The sequence below is a fragment of the Peromyscus californicus genome, unplaced genomic scaffold, assembly GCF_007827085.1.
Source record: "Peromyscus californicus insignis strain IS unplaced genomic scaffold, ASM782708v3 Scaffold_7__1_contigs__length_154581171, whole genome shotgun sequence".
NCBI lineage: Eukaryota > Metazoa > Chordata > Mammalia > Rodentia > Cricetidae > Peromyscus > Peromyscus californicus.
The window spans coordinates 138756517-138769534 of NW_026294595.1; the positions used below are offsets into that span (position 1 = coordinate 138756517).

Consider the following 13018-nt stretch of genomic DNA (forward strand, 5'->3'; position numbering starts at 1 on the left):
TCTGGAACTGGACAGTTACGAGCTGCCGTATGAGTGCTGGGAATTGAACCCAGGTCCTCTAGAAGAGGAGCCAGTGCTCTTAGCCACCGAGAGCCCCCTTTGTTGTTTTTATATATGATGGACAGTGTGAGATCAGTTCAGAAGTGCTACCTGTCATTGCTCCCGACTGGTGTAACCGAAGTCACACGCACTTCAGACGTGTGGGATAGGGAGGCCCTTTTGCATCTTTGCCTGTGTTTGGACGTCCTCTCTGTGGTGAGTCAGCTGTAGCAAGGCTCTCAGTAGGACCACGCCACTCTGGGCGAGAGCACGTGCTCACTAGTGTAGTGTGTGCTGTAGCAAGGCTCTCAGTAGGACCACGCCACTCTGGGCGAGTGCACGTGCTCACTAGTGTAGTGTGTGCTGTAGCCGCAGATCCTTCGTCAAGCCACAGGTCAAACTTGGTACCATTTCTTATATCTAAGCTTTAAAATGATTTTTCTAATTGCACATAGAAACCAAGGGAGTGTTACATAGGTCTGCAAGACAGAAGACAGATGAGTAATTCTGCCTTCTAGATGTGACTGTTAGTAGTGTTTATCGCTCTAGGCTGCTGTTCTGCTACACAGGGGCGTTTCTTTTTACTGGTCGTTGCATTGTTGTGATTATTATTTGTTTTCAGAGAAATAAAGCTGTGTTATTCATCATTTTGTAAACTGTTCTTTAGTGTTGCAATATCTTACATATTTTCCATACCTATTTCTGTTTGAAATAGGGGCTTGCTGTATAGTCCTGGCTAGCCTCAAATTTAAGATCCTCCTGTTTCTCTCTCCTGCACTTGGATTATAGGTGAGCGTTCACCATGTCTGCCTCTTAGAGAACTTTTAGTGTAGCATTTCAGTATATGAGTATCTGTTGTAATATTTATTTTTCCTTTTGAGGCAGGGTCTCATTAGGTAGCCCTGCTATCCTGGAACTTGCTATGTAGACCAAGATGACCTTGAACACATGCACAAAGATCCATTTGCCTCTCCCTCTCGGGTGCTGGGATTAAAGGCTTGTGATACCATGGCTGGCCTTATTTATGTTTTTGAGACTAGGTTTCATTCTAGAGCCCCTGCCATTCTGGAGCTCACTGTAGTCCAGGTTGGCCTTGAATTCTCTCAGTGATCTTCTTACCTCAGTTCCCCAAGGACTCAGGTTATGAGTGTTAGGTACTTCGTGGTGATTAAAGTATATTTATTGAGATGGGGTCTCAGTGCTGCCTGCCAGTCTGGACCCTTTGCTCGGTGGCCCTCCTGGGTAGGTGGAATTGCAGGCCTGATAGTCCTTTCAATTGGTCCTTCTCCCCATTACAAACACTGCAGTCTGTGCGTCTGCTTTGGGGTACTTGTGTGCAAGGCAAATTTCTAGAAAGACATTTGAGTAGAAAAAATATGGATAGTTAAAATTTACTAAATATTGCCAATTTGTCTGTGAGGTTGTACCATCTCATGGTCCAGTAACCTTGTGTTTCAGTTGCTGACTTCCTATGTTTTTGTCAGTATTGATTTAAATTTTTTTAAATTTAATAATTTTGTATTTTAATAATTGATTGAGAATCCTATGGTTCTTGGCCATTTGAATTTCTTTAGTGACTTGTCTCATTATGTCTTGAGTATTGTTTTCAGATATGTTTCAAGTACAAGGTATTCTTTTTCTTTTTTAAATGTTTTTATTTGATCCTTCAGACTTTAATACAATATATTTTAATCATATTCTTCCGCTTCCCCAATTCCAGGTCCTCCTCCACCTCCCTATCCACTCAACTCCTTTTTTCCCCTCTCTCTTAAAAAAAGAAAAGAAAACAACCAAGGAAGCAAAGCCATTAGAAAACATGGAGTCCAGTTTGCATTGGCTGGCGAGTACTGAGCATGAGGCCTGCCCTGAAGTATGGAAGATATACTTAGTGTCATTCCATTGAGGAAAACTGATTTGCCTTCTCCCAGCATCTTTTAAATGCCAATAGCTTCTTGACTAGGGGTGGGACATTGTCCCACCTTTTTGCGTGTTGTCCAGTTGTGGTGGTCTCTGTTGATTGCAGAAGCCTCTCTACTGATGGTTGAGTGATGCATTGATTTATGGGTGTAGCAGTAGGTCATTAGGAGTTGTTTTATTGCTGTGTCCATTTAGCAGAATAAAAGAAGTAAGTTTCCTGGAGAGCTGGTGACTCTCTAGTCTTAGGTTCTTAGCCTCCTTTGACCGTGTCAGGTATGGGTTCCATCTCATGGAGTGAGCCCATTAAATCTAAGCAAACAGTGATGGGTTGCTCTCATAACATCTGTGCCGCCCTTGCACTACTGAGCATAAACAAAGCATTTTTTAATGTTCAAACTTTTTTTTTCTCAGTAGTTTTCATGCTTTGTGTTTGTCTCCCTTTTCCATTTTAGGATACCATGGCAAAGAGGAATACAGTGATAGGAACACCATTTTGGATGGCTCCTGAAGTTATTCAGGAAATTGGGTACAACTGTGTGGCAGACATCTGGTCTCTGGGAATAACCGCCATAGAAATGGCTGAAGGAAAGCCCCCATATGCTGATATCCATCCAATGCGGGTAAGGAAACAGCCAGTTGGATGGTTGGTTACTGGTTATCAGTAGGAAGTTAGTTGGCAACTTCCTTGGTTATATTCCAAACAGGAAATGAGCTAATTTTTATATAATGATAAATGCTTCTGTAGGTGATATTCTTCCCCTGACAATAGTTTGAATCTAGTCTATTCTGAATTCTAGAGTGTGTCTTGATAGTCTCCTTGAAGGACACAGGCTATAGAAGTGTGTAGATCGACTTACATATTGTATACATTATATACACTTTGAACAGCTGAGGGAACTACATTTTTAGCTTTGTGAACATTGGCTTTCCATGTAATCATTTTCTGTGACTCTCCTTTGGGTCACCAGGTGTCAGATACTGCTTGCTACAGTGTCTTCTTCAGTGTGCTTTTGGTTCACAGGTTGTCCTTTTCACGCTTGATCTCTGTAGGTGTTTTGCTTTGTGAATCCTCAGATTTATCTGGTGGCTGTATTTTCTCCAACCTGCATCCTATGTCCTCTTACAGCATTATGGCTCACAGGCTACACCTCCCAGGACCTCTCTCAGTACTCATACTCTTAAGGAGTTCCCAGGCTTTTCTCATTCAAAGAACACACAGCTCTGTTGAAAGGACTCCCTGCCAACTCCCCACCTCCCCCCACTGTCCCACCCCTCCCTTTCCAGAGGCTCCACAGTCCCCCCCCCCCCAAGTTCTTCCTTGTCTTTAATTAACTTATTCTTTCACTAAAAGACTTGAGCTGGGGGCTGGAGAGATGGCTCAGAGGTTAAGAGCCCTGATTGCTCTTCCAGAGGGCCTGAGTTCAATTCCCAGCATCCACATGGTGGCTCACAACCATCTGTAATGAGATCTGGTGCCCTCTTCTGGCCTGCAGGGATACATGCAGACAGAACACTGTATATGTAACTTTACGCAATAAAAAAAAAAATCTTAAAAAAAGATGGGCATATTTGTTTTGTTTTGTTTTTTGAGACCGGGTTTCTCTGTAGCTCTGGAGCCTGTCCTGGAGCTCACACTATAGACCAGGCTGGCCTCAAATTTTTAAAAAGTATTCATATGCCTAAAGACAAATCCCTTCCTTCCTTCCTTCCTTCCTTCCTTCCTTCCTTCCTTCCTTTCTTTCTTTCTTTCTTTCTTTTTTTGTGGGACTGAAGAGGCGAAGAGTGGAGGGTTTACATGTTATATTTTTAGGTAAAGAATACAACTTAACTGTCTAATGTAAAGGGTTTTATCTTGCATGAAGTAGGGGTTTCCATCATTTAAAATTCAACAATTAGTAGTCTTTTTAGAGGAAGATGTGCTGCCCTTGGAGGCCAGAAGAGGATGTCAGATGCCCTGAAGCTGGAGTTGTAAGTGGTTGTGAACTGCCTGACATGGGTGTTGGGAACTGAACTCAGGCCCTCTGTAAGAGCAGTGTGTGATATTAACTACTGAGCAATCTCCAGCCCTTTGTAATAACCTCGATCTTCGTAAAGTAGAATTTAATTGTGCTCTATTTTAGTAGCTTGATTTTTAGCTTTTCTTTTCTGCACAGTGAGAATTTGAGGGACTGGAAGGATAGCTTAGTGGCAGACATCTTGTTTGTCATCCATAAGCTCTGCATTCAGTCCCTAGTACCACACATATACACTCTCTTTCTTCTCACCCTATGCCCCATACTCACACCTTCACACAAGATTAAAAGATGAAGATTAACGAAAATCATTGGTGTGGCTCTAAGCTGAGAGTTCCCTGTGACTTTCAGGACTTTCAGGACTTCTGGTTGATGATCTTAGAGTCATTGCTGACATTCATTGGTGGCTTTGAAGGAGGGGGGTTTAACAACTATGGGGCTGAAGTTGTCTTCAGGGTACAGATGCTCATAGGCGGTGTCTTTCCACATTGAAACCCATGTGGTACGGTTGCTCCTTGTCCCAAATTTGTTTGAGGCTAAAGAGGCAGCTCACTTGGTAAATGTTTGCCTTGCAAGCACAAGGACCTGAGTTCATTCTCTAACATCTACATAAAAAGCTAGATGTAATGATGTGTGTTTATAATCCTAGCACTGGGAGAGAGAGTCAGGTAGATTCCTAGGGCTCCTGGCTGGCCAGCCTGCCTAACCTAATCGTTGTGAGACTCAAAAACAAGATGGATGGTTCCTGAGGAGCCGCACTCTTGTTACTTTGTTAGTGGTGGGGACTGAACTGAGGATCTCATTTATGTGGGACAGCTGCTCTGCCACTGAGCTCCAGTCCCGCTCAGGAGTGACACTTGAGGTTGAGCCTTGGTCTGCACGCATGCGTGCACATGTACTCGCACCCACACCTGCATGCACATGTACAATACTACCACGCAGACACACAAGGGAAAGGTTGGTTTGTTTGGTGTTGTTCGGCATTGTTAGGTTTAGAGCAGGGCTGAATGTGAGCAAGGGAAAGGGGAGGAGAACAGTATCGGAGTATGGTTTCTGTACTCCACGTGGACACTGTGCGTGGATAAGTGGAAAGGCATTTCACCAAATAAATGTGGTTGTTTGGATTGGAGTGCCATTTTCATTTTACCTATTTTTTTTTTCTAACTAGGCAATATTCATGATTCCTACAAACCCTCCTCCCACATTCCGTAAGCCCGAGCTGTGGTCAGACAACTTCATGGATTTTGTGAAGCAGTGTCTGGTAAAAAGCCCCGAGCAGAGAGCCACAGCCACTCAGCTCCTACAGGTACGTGTCACCTCTCCATGCCATGCACACACGGCTGCGTCACTTGCTTGGAAGTAGGAATGAGGTATAAGATATTCCATACTGCGAGGGAGATTTAAAACTATTGAGATGGAGGGCGTAGAAAATACTTAACTTGCCAGGTGATGGTGGCGCATGCCTTTAATCCTAGCACTTGTGAGGCAGAGGCAGGCGGATCTCTGTGATCGAGGCTTGCCTGGTCTACAAAGCGAGTTCCAGGACAGCCAGGGTTGTTACACAGAGAAACCCTGTCTCAAACAAAACAAAACAAAACAAAACAAAACAAAACAAAAACCCAAAAAACTTAACTTGAAGAACATATTGGTAACGGAAGGAAGTGCATCACAAATGAGTTTAGGTTTTTTTGTTTTGTTTTGTTTTGTTTTTTTTGAGACAGGGTTTCTCTGTGTAGTTTTTGGTGCCTGTCCTGGATCTCGCTCTATAGACCAGGGTGGCCTCGAATTCATGGTATCTGCCTGGCTGTGCCTCCTGAGTGCTGGGACTAAAGGCATGCACCACCACCACCTGGCTATTTAAGAGCAGTAAGAAACTCAGAACCATTTCTCCCACCAGGAAGAGCAGTGGGTCGGTAATGGCTCAAGACTGATGTCAAATCATAACAGGCCAGATGTGCGTGCATCTGGGAAGAGTGGAAGGAAATGATCTTGCATATTTTGCAAGTACAGAGAACAAGGTGACGTGGTACCCTTGCTAATGACCCAGCTCTTCTAAGTGTGTTGTTGAATCTGCCTGGATGGAGTGATGATGGCAGAGGCTTGTGGAGGAACTTTCTGTTCTGCAGTCCCACCACGTGCTGAAGCATCCTTTCAGTCTCTAGAGTACCTAAGAAAGGCTTGGAGACCTTTGCCCTGTTGGTGATGGGGAACCGGGATGTACTGTCCTTGCAGGGAGGGAACGTGGGTACTGCCAGAGTAAGTGTGGGTATACAGGTAACTCCCACAAAGAATTTCTACATGCAACTCTAACTGCTGGGGCTCCATGTTGCTCCACAAAAGCAGCAAACACAGCAGAAGATGGGGCTGGTAAGGTGTCTCGGAGGGTAAAGGTGCCTGCCCCGGACCTGCAACCTGAATTTAGACATAGGGACTGATGTAGTGGATGAAATAAAGAAAAAAGAACCTCTCGGTGAGACGGAGAGGAACGGCACAGGTCCAAACCGTCGTCTGTCTCCTTCGAGTCATCAAGTGACTGTGGCCTAGTTGCTCCAGGTGTGAAGAGAGAAATTAGATCCACTGATTTATATGATAAATATTGCCAGATCCACTGATTTATATGACAGATATTGCCAGATTTCTGCTATGTGCCAGGCACTGTTTTTTTTTTCAAAATTTTCTTTTATTTTTATTTATTTTTTTATTGTTTAAAAATAATTAATTTATTTATTTTTCTATTATTAGCTTGATACAGTATGTATTCTTATCTTAATAGTGAGATGTTTCATTGAGGCTTGCTCAGTAATTGAGTAAAACTGAAATTTATTATAAGCCACAGTCGTCCTAGGGACCTCCATGCTATATATATAGCCTCCATGATTCTGTGGGTTGTAGTCTGATTGATCTTTATTTTATATCTAGAATCCACTTATGAGTGAGTGCATCCCATGTTTGTCTTTCTGGGTTTGGGTTACCTCACTCGGGATGATTTTTTTCTAGTTCTGTCCATTTGCCTGCAAATTTCATGCTTTCATTGTTTTTCTCTGCTGAGTAGTACTCCATTGTGTATATGTACCACATTTTCTTCATCCATTCTTCAGTTGACGGGCATCTAGGTTGTTTCCAGGTTCTGGCTATTACAAATAGGCCATGCACTGTTTTAAAGTAAAACTGTGTCCTTTGTTCTCCATTTTACTCAAGCATCCATTTGTCAAGAGTGCCAAAGGCGTGTCGATACTGCGAGACCTAATTAACGAAGCCATGGATGTGAAACTGAAGCGCCAGGAAGCCCAGCAGCGGGAGGTGGACCAGGACGATGATGAAAACTCAGTGAGTGTTAGGCGTTGTGGTGGCTTCAGGAGTAAATGCTTGTTAGGTCATGATTGCCGCAGAAGTGAGACAAGTAGCTGCTGTGGGGAAGCCTGGAGCTCGAGACTCTTAACAGCACTTTGTCCCAATCTCATTCAGTGTCGATGGACACTTGGTGGGTCTATGTTTGCCTGTTACTCAGTGTTTCTCAAAACACCTACATTTTACTATTTTGCCCCCATATCTTTTATCCAGTTTATCTTTGAGAGAGAGGGGTAGGGGGAGATACCCCCCAGTTTGGAGACTTGGTTTACCAAGCTCTTTTAAAATTTTCATACTGTATTCTGGAGTCACTCACAGCTCTAGAGATTTGAAGGGTATGTGTCAGCTTCTTAGGTCTGTGCTGAAGTCAGATGAGAAGGAAGAAGAGGAAAGTCCTTTAGGTTAGACATGCACTTGTCACATGGGTGACTTTATGACTATCTACCGTTAAATGTGTGCTTTTCAGCTTCCAAGGTATGTATACAGCCTGGAGAAGTGTTAAATCTGCTGTGGGCCGCAGGAATATATCATAAGAACTCAGCTGGTTATGGCAAAGTCACTACCTGGAGGGATCAGGGAATTCCTTCAGAGGAAGCCAAATTCCAAGGAGTTTTTGGTGTCATTTGGCTTGTTATATATCAGCTGTCTTCTTTTATGAAAATCATGTGTGCCTTCATAGCTTTCCCAATTGACTTTTCCCTAAAAGTGTGGACTGATCACTCTCTGGACATACACATTCAAGGTATTTGGAGAACAGCCTCAGGAAAGACTTTCTCTGGAATCAGAAATCTCCCTTGGCCACTTTCAAGGACTAGCAGTAATAACAGTCCACATGCAAGTCTCCTGATTTAAGATAAATTCCACAAGGAGACACTGCCTAGGTCAGGTGGACGTTAAGTAACAGCCTTACACAATTTAGCTTGGACCCTCCTTTCTTACAGCCTTACTAACTTTATAGACCTCTAATTCCTTACCTAACCACTTCTAGGAATATTTAGATAACCTTTTGCGCTGACAGCTATGCTCAGCCCAAACCCCAGTTCAAGCCTCCTTGTAATTATCATCATTGGCAGCATCTGGCCAGGTCCATCCCCAGATGGAGGAAAGTACTTTATCAGAGATACCCCTGTACTCTCTAAGAACAGACTTAAGCATCCGGGCTACCTGTTTAAGAAGGCCTGGCGGATGTGCCAATTAAGCTTAATTTCTTCCTTTCCCAAACCTTACCTCTAGTTCCAGATCTCCCTTTAACTATCACCAGAGGCATCTACCTGTACACAGGTTGCCTAGCGACCGAGCACACTTTCCCCTACCCTGCAGAAAAACGGCAGATAGCTTGGACAGATAGGAGCCGCAGGAAAAAAGAAGACAGTTTTATTTTCTCCCATTGACCTAGCAACTTATAGATTCTTAACATTTTCTACCAATCACGTTTAAGACTATAGTTGAGCACATAAGAGCCCTCTTCTTAGATGTTACCTGAATTTAGCCTTTAGTTAATTCATTTCCCCATTGGTCACTTCCCTTTAGGGTTGCAAATGATAATTAACAGTTATTGCCTCCCTATGTAATCCTTATCACCCCTCCGTTTGACCCTGGAAGCCTGGCTTTGCACTACTAAGGGAATACTGCTTGCAAGTGTATATATACCAGGACTCCCAGGGCACGTGGAGGACGGAGAAGAGAAAAGAGAATGGAAGAACTAGATGGGTAAGAACTTGAGAGGAACAAACTGAGATGGGGAAGAACTAGATTGAAGGGCTAGAAGAGAGTACTAGAGGAATGAGATGGAAGATGAGGAAGAGCCAGATGGGGAAGAACAAGATGAGGAAGAGCCAGATGGGGAGAGAGAAGGAGATGGGAGAGGAGATGATATGGGAAGGAACTAGATGGATGAGAACCTAGAAGGGGCAGAACTAGATGAAGGAATTAAGATAGAACCTAGAGGGGACTGCAGATAAGTGTAGAGAGAAATCGGGCAAGAAATGAGCTAAATATGAGAGCAGAATATAAGCTTGTAACTGACACAGAATAATAAAGTATATAGACTAAGGAGTTTCGTGTACATAGATTCATTTCTTTTCATCAAAGATTAATTATCAGCTGGTTTTAGATTCTTCCCGGACCCTGGAAGGGGACTATTGAGGGGCTGGACTCCCATAGTCCTCGATACAAGTCCAGGAATGCTTGCACCAAGATGAGTAACAGTAATTCAGAAAGTTAACAGTCTTTTGAACAAATTTGTTCATTTGCAGGAGGAGGATGAGATGGATTCTGGCACAATGGTTCGAGCCGCTGGTGATGAGATGGGCACCGTGCGAGTAGCCAGTACAATGAGTGATGGGGCCAATACTATGATTGAGCACAGTGACACATTGCCGTCACAGCTGGGCACCATGGTGATCAACACGGAGGACGAGGAAGAGGAAGGAACTATGAAAAGTGAGGCTCTGTCACACTGACTGATCCGGAGATGGGTTCTGCTCTGTGCTGTCTCGGGCCTCTTGTTCTGTTGCCGTAGCTAAGTGCCTGTCAGGAAGAGAGACGCTCAGTAGGAGGTTGTTGGAGGGCTGTGTGAGCAGGGGGCTGTGGGAAGGGGTCTGCTTTTGAACCCCAGTGGCTATCCTTTCATGAATGGAGTCACTGAAGAGTTCCCCTGGAGGAGGGCAGATACATTGTTTTGATATATAATTCATCTCATTTAGGAATGAAATTTGAAATGCTGTGAATTTTTTTTTTTTTTTTTTTTTGAGACAGAGTTTTCTCTGCGAAATAGTCCTGGCTGTCCTGGAACTTATTCTGTAGACCAGACTGGCCTCGAACTTACAGAGATCCACCTGCCTCTGCCTCCTGAGTGCTGGGATTAAAGATGTGTGCTACCACTGCCGCTGGGCTTGATAGTGTCTGTTTAACTCAGACAAAGATAACTGAGCAGTTTAAAAAATTCTGTCAAGTCTCCTCAGAAGTATCCTTTCTTTTTTCTCTCCCTCTCTTCCTCCTTTCTTCCACCCTGCTGCTGCTTTTCGTCTCTCTCCTTTTCTTCCCCCGCTACCCTGCCTGTTTCTCCCTTCACTTTCTTTGTGGGGACTAGACCCCTGCGCCTCACACATGCTGGGTAAGCACTCTGCCAATGAGCCCCACCCACCACTGCTTCCGTCTTTTGAGACAGGGTCTTAGTGTGTTGCCCAGGCTTCTCTCAAACTTCTGGGCTCGAGCTGGTGCCTGTGGTCAGAGTCTGGCCTAGTGTTTCAGGGTGTTGTCATTGGATTCAGAAATGAAATAAAAGCCCACAGAGACTGCAGAGGCAACTATTTAGGCAAAGCACAGGTGAGAATACACTGCAGGAGAGCGGTAGGCCGCAGGAAGGCAGTTACTGCCCAAGGCTTCTTTCTGTGGGAGCCGAGAGGAAGGAGGGACTGGTTTCTAGGGAAGTAGTTTGGGTGGTTCTGTTATTTTGATTAATAGATTAGTTTATGTGATCATTTCCCCACTGCTGTGCATGCCTCTTTCTATAATGCAGCTGAGTTATAGGGGAGTCCTGCCTCCCTAGAAGTTCACTTGAGGACACACTTGTGCTTGGTTGTGCATGACTCTAAAACTAGTTCAGGCCAGATTTGCCTTTCTTATCTTGTGCTTGGACACTAGAAGAATATGACTGCATAGTGTTTGTCGGTTTGGTGGTTGTTAAGGGAAGGAGAAACCTACTCCATTGTTCAGAGTAGGGTGTGTGTGTACCCTGGTCAGATGGGGTCCTAAATTGCCAACAGGTTGCTAGGTCCATTTTGCAGAGAGCAGTGCATGTGAATAGTAAATGCAGGTCAGGGACCTTCCCAGGTTGCCAAGAGAAACAAGATGGAGTCCCGGTTACTAAACTATTTCTAGTGCTTGCCTGCCTCAAAGTGGTTCTCTTGTCTCAGCCTCCCAAGTAGCTAGGATTTTAGGTGTGTGCCACAGACCTGGGGTTGCCTTTCTTCTGCTGGCTGATCTTCCTGTGATTGACCTTATTCCTGGGTTCGGCTCTTGACTTCAGAGTCCTGCACTCTACCCCGAGTACCTGAGTTATAGGCCAGCTCACAGAGGGAATAACTTGAAAGTACAGAATGATAACTGAGGTGTATAGGTTCAGTTTAGCCTGACCTTTGCATTGGTTTAAAGACCTGGGTCTCGTTGGTCATCTTCTTTTCTCCCCTTTAACTTTCTACTCCCATGCAAGGGATCAAACTCCAGGCTGCACATGTGCTAGTCTTCTGCTGAGCTCTGCCCTCAGCCTCCATTTAGAATCCAGGGATCAGCAAACCAGGCCAGGCCAGTCTGGTGTGCCGCCTACCTTTGATAGTGAGGCTCAACTGGAGCACAGCCATAGCCGTTCCTTTGTTGCTGCTGGTGCCTCTGTGCTGAAAAGGCTGAGGTGAGAACCCGTGAAAGACTGTTGCCTTCAGGGCCTAAAGTATTTTTTGTCTGTTCCTTTACAGACAGAGAAAGCCTGTTGGCTAGTAGAACACTGACTAGTGCCATGTGAAGCCCTGGGTTTGATCTCTAGGGAGGGTGCACAATTAAAAGGAAGAAAAAAAATTTATCAAACAGACCTGGGGCTTTAAACCTAAGCAAAGGGGTCAGACTGGAATGGCTTACACACAGGATCTGGATAGTCCAACAGTGGCTGGCTGCAGACTGGAGAGCTAAGGACCGGATAGCTGCTCAGTCCACAAAGCTGGATGTCTCAGCAGTCCCAGTCTGGTCCCGAGGGCCTGGAAGATTCCTGGAACGTCGCTGCTCTTTAGTCCATGTTGAAGAACCCAAGAAACTGGAGTCTAATGCCAGTGGGGAATGGCAGGGAGAGTGGCTGCAGTAGCAGCTGCAGCAGGGACGGGTGTGCCGGGATGGCAGGGAGAGTGGCTGCGGCTGCAGCTGCAGCAGCAGCAGCAGCAGTAGCAGCAGCAGCAGCAGCAGCAGCAGTAGCAGCAGCAGCAGCAGCAGCAGCAGCAGGGACGGGTGTGCTGGGATGGCAGGGAGAGTGACTGCAGCAGCAGGGACGGGTGTGCTAGTAAGAAGCCCAGACGGGCAGCACGCAAAACTGTTTTTGCCTCAGACCTCTCTGTATCTGAGCTGTCAGGTGTTGCTATCCCCTCTCAGGGAGAGACTTCTTTTCAGTCAGTCCTTTTCACAAATGCCCTCACAGACTGACTACTCATTGTTGGGTCTCTTAGTTGATCCCAGATGCCATCAAGTTCAGTGAATGAAATGAGTTCTAATATCAGGGTAAGCCAAGGGTGTTATCAAAGTATAGTGGAAGGGTATTTGACTTGTACTGGGGCTCTTCGTAGGAAGAACGGCTGCAGGCACTCGGGCAGGGGGAGCCCTTTCCACAGAGCCTCAGCACGAGCTTGGTGAGTTGAGGAACTCAGGGTAGCTTCTTGTGGCTGAGAGGGAGGGACATTTGCAGGGCAGTGTTCTCAATGTCTCCTCTACTCTTCACCTTTTGGGTCATGGTTTGCAAGATAATCACTAGCCTCTTGTCTTCAAAGGCATCATAGTTCCTTTTGTCTGGTTGGGGGCTCAGATTCATTATCTCGGAGACTATAAAGGAGTCATAATGTTATTGGTAGATTCATAAATTGATAAAACTTCTGGAATGCCTTGTATATCAGGCATTTAAAAAGTTCAGATTTGGGGCTGGAGAGATCGCCCACAGTTAAGAGCAT

General features: G+C 45.0%; 1 protein-coding gene across 2 annotated transcripts in view; it reads left to right on the forward strand.

The window, feature by feature from the left end:
• The window catches only part of Stk4 (serine/threonine kinase 4), a 103172-nt gene that overhangs the window by 26184 nt on the left and 63970 nt on the right, over nt 1–13018 (forward strand). For both annotated transcript variants that reach the window (XM_052724069.1, XM_052724070.1), the window contains 4 exons: nt 2409–2576; nt 5137–5274; nt 7167–7295; nt 9572–9758. In XM_052724069.1, coding sequence (XP_052580029.1) covers nt 2409–2576; nt 5137–5274; nt 7167–7295; nt 9572–9758 — 622 coding nt within the window. The remainder of the gene's footprint in view (nt 1–2408; nt 2577–5136; nt 5275–7166; nt 7296–9571; nt 9759–13018) is intronic.